Source organism: Myotis brandtii, unplaced genomic scaffold (genome assembly GCF_000412655.1).
Source record: "Myotis brandtii unplaced genomic scaffold, ASM41265v1 scaffold259, whole genome shotgun sequence".
Lineage (NCBI taxonomy): Eukaryota > Metazoa > Chordata > Mammalia > Chiroptera > Vespertilionidae > Myotis > Myotis brandtii.
The window spans coordinates 3,712,774-3,723,748 of record NW_005359840.1 but is presented as its reverse complement, the minus strand read 5'-3'; the positions used below and the strand labels follow the sequence as shown (position 1 = coordinate 3,723,748).

General features: G+C 39.5%; 1 protein-coding gene across 1 annotated transcript in view; it reads right to left on the bottom strand.

The window, feature by feature from the left end:
- DIAPH2 (diaphanous-related formin 2) overlaps positions 1-10,975 on the bottom strand; it is a 550,233-nt gene that overhangs the window by 321,699 nt on the left and 217,559 nt on the right. The window contains exon 16 of the mRNA XM_014541049.1: positions 597-836. Coding sequence (XP_014396535.1) covers positions 597-836 — 240 coding nt within the window. The remainder of the gene's footprint in view (positions 1-596; positions 837-10,975) is intronic.

The following is a 10,975-nucleotide window of genomic DNA, read 5'->3' as shown; positions in this document are numbered from 1 at the left end:
ATATATACATTTATTGATTTCAGAGAGGAGAGGAGAGGGAGAAAGAAATAGAAATATCAATGATGAGAGAGATTCACCAATCAGCTGCTTCCTGCACGCCCCCCAACTGGGGATCAAGCCCCCATGAGCCCTGATCGGGATTCGAACCATGATCTCCTGGTTCATAGGTCAATGCTCAACCACTGAGCAACACCGGCCAGACTATCTGTTTTTTGTTTTGTTTTCTTATATTTTTATTGATTTCAGAGAGGAAGGGAGAGGGAAAGATAGAAACATCAATGAGGAGAGAGAATCACCGATTGGTTGCCTCCTGCACACTCCCTATTGGGGATCGAGCCCATAACCCGGGCATGTGCCCTAGACCAGAATCAAACCTGGGACCCTTCAGTGGGCAGGCCAACGCTCTAGCCACTGAGCCAAACCAGCGAGGGCTATTTATCTGTTTTAATTGATATATAATTCACATATCATAAAATTCACCCTTTTTAAAACATACATGTTTTGGATTGTTTACTACTGCTATTCAGAATGACCCCTCATAGAGGAGACTTGTAAATTAGCATTCTAAAGTGTAATAAATAAAAATGTTATCTTACCTTACAAAGGAAGTTGATCTTAAAACCCAAGGACTGGGCATTTCTTGAGCCTGAGTTCATGTAGTTTCCAACCAAAAGAACTAACTCTAAAAGTCTGTTAAAGCTTTCACTTTTCTTCAGTTCTTCACAAGCAAGAGTTACTGCTATGATGCTTGGTTTGATGTTGTTTACATGTTCTTCAAAAGTGAGCTTGAAAAGAATGCTATTGAGACGAGGCCGCAACATTTTCACTGAGCTAATCTGTAAGATAAGAAATAGTCTGTTATTTCTCTTTCTAGTGGGGATAATTAAATAGACAATATTGTAAAATTTTGCATAAAATGAATTCTCCCTAGGTTTAAAAAATATTATTTTTGCTTGGTTTAAACATTCCAAAATAATATTTGTATGAAAGTTTAAAAAGTAGCTGTTCAGTTTTAAACAAATTAAATCATCCAAATAGCATTAAGATAATATTACTGAAGCTAAACTTTATGTTAATTGCATAATCATTAGTCATCAATAGCATTTAAACTGCCAAGAATCTGTCCTTGAGGTGAGCTATGAAAACTTACAAATATGAAATTGAGTTGAGTGAATAGTTGGGTCACATATAAAAGATGTACATAATGACAGAAAATATGAGTAGAACCACATTTCCTAAGAAATTACCTATTAGTATGCTGTTTGAAATCAGAGGACTAGCTCTGATAGAGCATTTAATAATTTTTAAACCTATGATTCCTGTTCACAAAATATATTAAATATTGATATATGGTCTAAAGATTTTCACCTATTTCACAGAATGTTGATTTTAAATAATTATGTTTTGGTAAAATCACATGAACTTACTTTTCAGTACATTATTTAAGAATTCTATATTGGTTTTCTTCAAAACATTCCCAGTTAGGTCTTAATTATTTGTGTCATAGTACTGGTGCATATTCTCTATTCCCTTTGGTATAGCTCCTATGATAATAACTTCTTTTAGTCTTTAACTTCCTATAACTCCAAGTCACTTAACTAGTTTTCACTCACAAATGAATTCTGGGAGAGAGGTGAGGGAAAAGTAGATGCACATGAACATACACATGCACACACACAATGAAAATAAATTATTAACAATCCTAATTATATTTATTTTCTGCACATGTAGCTTAGTTTCTTGAATATAAATTCCTGGCACAGTTTAGGCACTAAGATATCTGTAGCTAACCAGAAAAAAAATACGCAACATAAAAAGTCCTTAAACCACAAAGTACCCTTCAAAAGCATCAAATGAGCTGTTGAATAGGCCACATCTGCTCTAATACGGAAGCAAGGCATAGTCCATCATTTTTCTTCTTTGAAATAAACTTGCCCATTAACCATGGTGTCTGCCTCTCCAAAGATTAACATTTGCCTTCTACCAATCCCCCTATATGCTTTCATGATTTTATAGACAAACTAGAGGCCCAGTGCACAAAATTCATGCACTGGGGGTCCCTCAGCCCAGCCTGGGCCCTTTCGCATCCCGGGACCCCTCAGGGGATGTCCGCCTGCCGGCTTAGGGGCAGTCAGACATCCCTCTCTCCGTCTGGGGCTCTCGGAGTACGGGACCCCTCACTCCTTACCACCCACCTGCAGCAGAGGTGAGTGAGGCTCCTGCCACTGCCACTGTGCTTGCCAGCCATAAGCCTGACTTCTGGCTAAGCAGTGCTCCCCGTGTGAGAACACACTGACCACCAGGGGGCAGCTCCTACATTGAACATCTGCATCCTGGTGGTCAGTGCTTGTCATAGCGACCAGTCGTTCCACAGGTTGTTCTGCCATTCGGTTGATTTGTATATTAGGGTTTTATTATATAGGATGTATCAAAGTATGCTGGGAATATCTGCCTATTACTACACTGATATAGGTCTTATCACTTATCACTAGCCTTTTTATATGATCAAGGTAATATTATATAAATCATCATACTGTTTTAGTGCTCAGATGTTGGGTATAAGACATACCATCTTCTCAAAAAAAGTTCCAATAAAGCCTAAAACTCATAATCCAGTCACTTGAAAACTACAGCTAGTGATAAAACCAGCAGATGGCTCTAGGTGGGTAAACTGAAATTAAGTGCTGAAGATGTTCACTGAAGGAATAGAAAATTTTAAGCTCTTATGACTACAATGTTTAATGAAGTTTTCACAGTAGAGGAATGCAAATGGATAATAAACAAATGAGAGAGAGAGAGAGAGAGAGAGAGAGACAGAGAGAGAGAGAGAGAGAGAGAGAGAGAGCAAACTGGGACCAAAAGGAAGATGTAGAAAGAATGGTTGTGAGAAAGGTTTATGATAGGGTAAGGATATATGAGGCATAAGACTAGGGGCAGAATTTAGACAAAAGTACCTGAAGAGCCCATGTAAAGGCCACAAAATGAGAAGATAACCACATCAAAGTCTATGTCTCCATATGAAGTTTAAATCTCCTTATGCGTGTTTCTGTGGGAATTTCTCTAAATTTTTCCATGTTTTTTTTCTGCCTTTACTTAGGCCTCTACCACTGCCTCCAAATTCCTCTGTATTTTTCCTTTCCTTTCACTGGTAACTGGCCATCATTAGCACAGAAGCATGTTTTGTATCATTTTAGATATTTAGGGAGTAGTTTTTCAGTGTCCCTCATGGTTAAAAAAGTCAGAGCTACTTTTCCCATGTGCTAGTCAGCATGTACCTACCTGCCCTTCTGGCCATGCTTTATAGGGCTGTTGGGACTCAGCTCACCAGGAGTGAGCCTTGGTCCCTAATCAACAAGGAATTTAAACCTGAGGCTGACATAGATTTTTAGTCTTACTTCAGTTATAATACCACTTGTCTTCATTCATATTTTTGTTGTTGTTAATCCTCACCCAAGGGTAATTTTTCCATTGATTTCCAGAGAGAGAGGAAGGGAGAGAGCAGTAGGGAGAGGTAGGAAGAGAAAGAGAAGAGAAGAGAAGGGGAAGGGAAGGGAAGAGAAGAGAAGAGAAGAGAAGAGAAGAGAAGAGAAGAGAAGAGAAGAGAAGAGAAGAGAAGAGAAGAGAAGAGAAGAGAAGGAAAGTGAAGGGAAGGAAAGGGAAGAGGAGAGGGGAGGGGAGGGGAGGGGAGGAGACAGGAGAGGAGGGGAGTGGAGAGAAGAGGAGAGGAGAAACATTAATGTGAGAGAGACACATGGATTGGTTGCCTCATGCACATGCCCTGACTGGGGCCGGGGATTGAACCTGCAACTCAGGCACATGCCCTTGACCAGGAATCGAACCCATGAACCTCCAATGCAAGGGCCAACACTCTAACCACTGAGCACACCAGCTAGGGCTTTTTCCATACTTCCATCCATTCGGAGCTTTGTATTTCAATCCTTGGCCTAACAAACCCAAAGAGCATGGATCTGATCCATTTCAAACTGAAATAATATGACCAAAAATGTACTTTAATAATAATAGTAACAACAATAATAACAGTGATTGACATTTATTGAGTACTTTGTGCAAGATGCTTTTTTACATAGTATTTTATCATATACTAGAGGCCCAGTGCATAAATTCGTGCACAGGTTGGGTCCCCTGGCCTGACTGGCGATGGGGGCCGATTGGGGCTGCTGGAGGTTGGCCAGGGGGAGGGGCTGTGGGAGGTTCTGATTGGGGCCATCGGGGCTGGCTGTCTGAGGCGAGGGGCCACGGGAGGTCAGCCGACAGCGGGAGGTTTATGGGAGCAGCACACTGACCACCAGGGGGCAGCTCCTGCATTGAACATCTGCCCCCTAGTGGTCAGTGCACATCATAGCGACCAGTCGACTGGTCGTTTGGTCGCTTAGGCTTTTATATACATAGATATGTTATATATATGTTATATATATGTTATACATACTCTCTATATATGTAGTTACTTGATTCTGAAAACAACACTAGTAAACGATGATTAGCATTAGCTTCATTCTAAAGATGAGGAAAGTAAGGCACAGAAATACTAAGTAACTTGCACAATGTCAAATCACATGCTGAGGAGCACGAGAATTGAACTGAGGCAGTTAAGCCACAGAACCCAGACTCTCAACCACGACACCACACTGCCTCCTGAGCCATATTGGGAACAGTATGCATGAGCAGATGGAACAGAGATTAGAGGCAGAGACACTATTAGTAAGTATTCAAAATGGCCGGAGAAATAAATAAGGAATGCGTGTTTCCAGGCTTGGTGAAGAACAGCGCTCATTATGTATTGAATACACTGCAAATATTGTGCTCTGCTCCCTTTAGCCAGTTGAAACATATACTTTCTATTATAAATGTTATCACTGAAACTGTGTTATTGTAAAATCAAGACCCTATGAAGGAGGTGAAGCTATGGTGGGTGCATCTCTTAACAGAAGCAACAAATCAGCACACACTGATGGTACTAATAGAATTTGATACAATCATAAGTGTGAATTTTTTGAACAGTCACTGATAGACAACAGTTGAATCTCCATTAAAGGATTTAGGTGCGTAAGGAAATGTCTTGGATAACTAAGGTTAGAAATCATAGAAAGCACTGAGCAACATCCCCAGCCAGCGATACAATTATTAAAAGGCTCATGTCTCATAAAGGCACTTGAGTGGGCCTAAGTGATATAAGTAAATAAAACAAAAAACTCAGCTGAAATGTATGTTTGTTTTTAGTTGTGGTCCCTCACAGCATTGCTTTGTTTTATAATTCATCCCTTGAAGTGCTGAGGGATGCTGACCATGGTGTTGCATTATGTAGGGGATTTATTTGGGTTATGAGGTACTTGTCTATCAAATCACATCAAGCAGCTATCATTCCTTCATCTGATCTGCACTATATTAAAAAAGTGCATTGACAGCTTTAGTGAGAGCCGCTACAAGTGGGTTATTTCCCCAAAGAGTTGGACACAGTTTTGTTTATATATAATTTGAATTTTATACACTTCACTACCTATACAGCTGCTGAATATTGATCTACTGCCAAACGACCAAAAGAATCCAGAGAGAAAGTAAAGAGGCACCAAGTATAAAAGTCATGTGTGAGGGGGGAGGAGATGGCCACAAGCCACTCCTGCAGTCATGTGTCACTTATGTTTAAGGTTATTTCTGTTATTGCTTTTACACTGCTAAGAGACACACCTCAACTGCCGTCGTATCTGCGCCTAACTGATCTTCTAGTCTCTTCAAAATATAACGTTAAGACTTCATTGGAATTGACAGATATATTTGTAGCAAATATACATTTGTTACATGTGTTTTTCCCAATAGTTAAATATTAGGACCCACTGCACATTGAATATACGAAATAATTTTGTACCAGTGACTATAATAAAGGTGATGAAAATGAAGTCACATAGATGGGTGGACTTAAGTTATACAGCAGGCAGAACTGCCTATGAAAGTTGTGAGATCCATACTCAATGACGGAGCAAAATTCTTCCTGTTAGTACGGAAATAAAGCAGGGACATCTGTGATTAAAGCAGGGACATCTGTGATTCTCTCCTCAATGATTTTCTTACCCTATTTTAATAACACCTCCTCGAGTGCAGGGTTTCTTCTACTCTTTGCTGCACTTCCTGCAGTACACCTAGCACCTGGCCTGGACAAAGTAATTAATACTAACATGCCTGCTCTCTGGAGTCAACAGCAACTGTATGTGTATTACATGTCAAGTGAGATAAGAGCAATAGTTAATCTGTAAAATGAGGCTTTGGAAAAATAGAGTGTTGAAAACTGACTCTATACCAGAAAAATAATGATGTGCTGATAAAGAATATTTTCCCCAAAGATAGTGATATGTGGAAATTATGCATCAACAAACATCTACTCGCCTGATCTGGAACAGAACACAGTAACAATGTCTATCCCAAAAGACACTGTAAACTCAGAAAAATCATATTAAGAATTTGAGCAAAAACTTTCAAAACATCCTTCTGAAAACAGCTGTTTGAGGCCAAGAACGACCATGCACACATCTACTGTGCTGCTATGCTGTCATATTAGGGCTTACTGCCATAGGGAGGAAGGGGTTAATATTTGATTTTTTTCAATTTAATGAAATGCAACCAATAGCAAAACTGATTGACATCCATAGACTTAATATGAATATTCAGTTTTCAGATGGTTTTTAACTTTATTTTTATTGCAAAAGCTGATGGAAATAAGCTAATCCTGTCACAAATGGATTATTATGAGAAATTAATGACATGAACAAGAATATAAATGCATGGATTTGAGTGAATCATGGCGAGTTTTCTTTGCCTGATCTCAAAATTATTAAACCAGCTTTTTCTCAGATAAAATGAATGCACATCTAGAAGAGCAAGCATTCACATTGACAGAAAGAATGAAAATAGAAACAATCAAGGCATTACATATCAAAATGCTGAACACTCTGAATGCATGCAGATAAAATAAAGAAAAACGTGATTTTCCCAATGAATATGCAAACCTGAATAATGATTTAATATTAGTGGAACAGAGGAGCTACAATTTTCCATTCAAAGTAATTGCCTTTGATGATATGCAGAAGGAAAAGAAAGCTTTTAAGAATTTCCTTTTCACCTGGTTAAGCTATCTTGAATAGAGCTCATAAGCTCTTATGGGGCTTAAAAAAATTAAAAAGCACAGAGACTTTATAGTTGCACTTCCATCTATAGGCACAAATCCACTCATCCTTCTTCATATAGTTGTGTGGAAAGAGAAAAAAAGAAAATGAAGTGCACTGTCAGCAATATCACATAATCTGTGCTTTTGTTATAAATGCTTTTATGCACAAGGCTATCTTAACATCTTTTTGTTAGATTATAGCTTTACAATATTTTAATTGAAAAAATGTGGGTAATTTTGAAGTCAGAGAAACAAAATACCGATTACGAAGAGAACTAATTATTGCCTTCTTTTTCTCAGAAGATGTGTTAGTTTAATAGATACACACAGTATGGGTCTCTATCCTCAGTGCAACACAAGTGGGAATTTCCATAGCTCTGAGGTTGGAGAACAGCTGAGCCGCAAACACACTGTGAAGAGTCTAAGAGCTCCTGCTGGGGGTTCTAACAGGCAGAGCTTTCAAAGATCTGTGCTTTTTCCCCCAGTAAAGGTACAGCACAATTACAGTGATGTACCAGTGGGGAGCTATGCAGTCAATCTAGCCCCCTAAAGAAAAGAATTATTGATCATAGAAGGTGTGGGAACTAGCATAGCCCTCTTACCAGGAGGTCTACCTCTAGACAGAGGAAAGGTCCCTAGGTTGTTTTGTTTCTTTTTTCTTTGTCTCTTTTCTGGGGGTTTCTTTTTAACTTTATACATGTGAATACAAGAAACCCAATGATGTGGCCGCTAAGAAAATCCTAAAAAGTTTAGAGAAAGCTTAGCAGCCCAGTCCCTGTCTCAGATATGTTTATTTCTTTCAAAAAGTCAAAACCAGATTCCCCCCGTTGTTACCAATTTTATTTGTTTTTGTTTGTTTGTTTGATAATGGTTTTATGAATCTGGCAGGAGTAAGCTCACTTCTGGAATATTCGTAACTCATGAGATTCTGTTTTTATCATCCAGGAAATTATATAAAAATGCAAACTCTACAGGGCACTGCCAAGGGTTAAATAAAATCAAGAAAGAGTATTTATTGTTAGAAAATGCAAGGGAAGAAAAGTTTACAATCAAGGAGGCTGAATCCTTTAATGTTATCAAGGGCCACAAGGATAAGGAATTAGGCCTGAAAGGAGTCCACTTGAATTTGCCTTCATACTAATACATTCAAGAAACATTTAAGTACATATCACGTGAATAAAATTAACATGACACATGCACTTGTAGAAATTGCAATCTAGTAGGGGTTTATAGACATTAAATTAAAAAACCTTGCAAATAAACATTTAATTAAAAACCATAATTTCTAGAAAGGAAAAGAAAAATCATGCTGTGAGAGAATTTAATAGGGAGACCTAATTTTGATTGATAGGTAAATGAAGGTGTCACCGGGAGAATGAGATTTAAGCTGAGACTCACTCGAAGAATAAGCAGGAGAGAGACAGGCAGGGAGTGGGAGTAACAGGGAGCAGCATGCATAACCGGGCCAGAGGCAGGAAAGAGCAGGTAAGTTTTAAAAAGTGAGAAATACAACGTGGCTGAGGCATAATGAGCAAGAAAGCAAACAGCAGGAGATAAAAGTAGGAGAGGTGGTAAGTTGGGATAAGGAGTTCATATTGTAGCCTGAGTGCCATCCAGATCACCGACGCGTTACGCAGATAAATAGTATGAAGATACAACAAAAATGCATTCTAAAAATGTCACATCGACAGCTTTGCGGAGACTGATTTGGAGAAGGGCAAGATTGCAAGCAGGAAAACAGGCTAAAAGTATATCATAATGGTTAAAGGCAATGATGATGCTGGCTTGGCCTACAGTGGTAAAATTATTACACAGATAGAGAGAAGTGAGTGGATCTGACGAAATTAGGAGGCAATAAAGGAACTCTCATAGATCTGTTTCAGTGCATTATTTAAGGCAGAATTCTGATGCTGTTCATTGAAGGTAAGGAAGTACAGAGTCAAAGGAGCTAAACTTTGAAAAAAAAAACTGGTGCTAGGAAATGGAGAGGGGGAAGTAGGTATCAGGGACCATTGGGGCCAAAGAAGGATTTTTATTCAAACATCTATCCAGCTATCCATTCATTCATTTTCAGGTTCTGAGTGACTGAAGAATATATTTTTTTTTCTGGAGAGAAGAGTAGAGTGGAAACTGAAAAACTGAACAGGCAACAGAACAAGAGAACTAAAGTAGTCAGGGGATAATAATGCCCCAAGCAGAGATAAGGAAATTAGCACTTAGCAGAGCAACTCACACACATGCACAAATGACCCACACAAACACCAGTACAGCACAGGGGTCAAAAGCTCTGTCTATGAAGTCAGGATTCCTAGGTTTGAATTACGAATCTACTACTTACTGTGTAACCTTGGACAAGCTTTGCAGCCTTACTTGGCCTGTTTCATCATCCATAATGTGGAGTTAATAATAGTACGAATCTCATAGGGTTGTGAGGAAGTTGTGAGATGCTATGTGAAATTTGCTTAGCGTGGTCTCTTACACTAACTCCTCAATACATTTTGTTTCTATCGCTAATAACAACAATAGTAGTCACAGTAAATAAAATATCCCTCTTTCTGAGGTTTGATAGAGAATCTATATATATAAAAGCCCTATGCAAAGTGTCCCCTCTGGAGTTCAACTGACCTGGAGTTTGATCACTCACTAGGACATTGTGCTGACCACCAGGGGGCGGCACAGGATGAAGGAAGGCCCCAGCTGGCAGCCGGCAGCCTGGGATGGGAGGCCCCAGCCAGCAGGCAGCATCTGCTAGGGACCCTACTTGTGTGCAAATTTCATGCACTGGGCTTCTAGTAAGTCAATAAAAGACATCATAGGTAGAGACAACATTGTAGGGAGAAGAGATATTGGAGGCTCTGAAGCCAAAGTGCACGGAAGAGATTAGGTTGCTTGTAGTAAGTGAAAAGAATGCGGAGGGGAGGGAGAAGACTTGAGGAGGGCAGGTAAGAAATGATAGAGCTGCTATAAAAAATGAAAGACCACTGAATAGAAACAAGTAAAATAACTGCTGAAATGGCAATGAGAGCCCTGCTGAGGTAAAAGCTAAAATGTCATAAAGACACCAATTCACTGAGTGCACCAAAGAGAACAGGGAGATATAAAGCCAGAGAGTACAGGTGGGATGAGAATGCTAAGGAGCGTGGGTTTTATTCTGTAAATTCTGGGGGACACTGAAGGTTTTTGATACAGATGTCGTAAAATGACTAGAGATTTTAAGAAGACTACACTAATCACTTTCATGGCGGAAGAGATCAAAAGCCTCTCTTCTCATTAGTGCAGATGATTCTACACATTTCCAAAGTTGTCCAAAATGTAGGTTTTTGATCAAATTGGATGGTTAAAGGGTATTTGGGTATAGCCACACAGAAGTGAATTGAATTTTGGCACAGACCAGGAGAAATATATTTTAACATAATTTTCACTTTTATAGAGCTAAAATATGCTATTTTCAATCTCAGGCTTCCACTTGGGTTTAATAATTGTCCTATAATTCAATTTAATAAGCATTTATCAGTTGTCTATTGTATATAAGACTTGTCCTAATCACTGCCAAGCATACATGCTTAAAAGACTGAGGCATAATATTATCTCAAATACCTTTTACAATATATAAGACTAGAGGCCCAGTGCACGAATTCATGCATGGTAGGCCAGCCGGCCCCTCCCCCAAATGGGGTGAGAGGGTCTATCGGGGGTCGGCAGCCAGGGGAGGGGCCATGGGAGGTTGGCAAGCCAGCCCCACTCCCGATTGGTGTAGGGGGTGCTGATCGAGGGCAGAGATGGCTGGGGGGGGCCACGGGC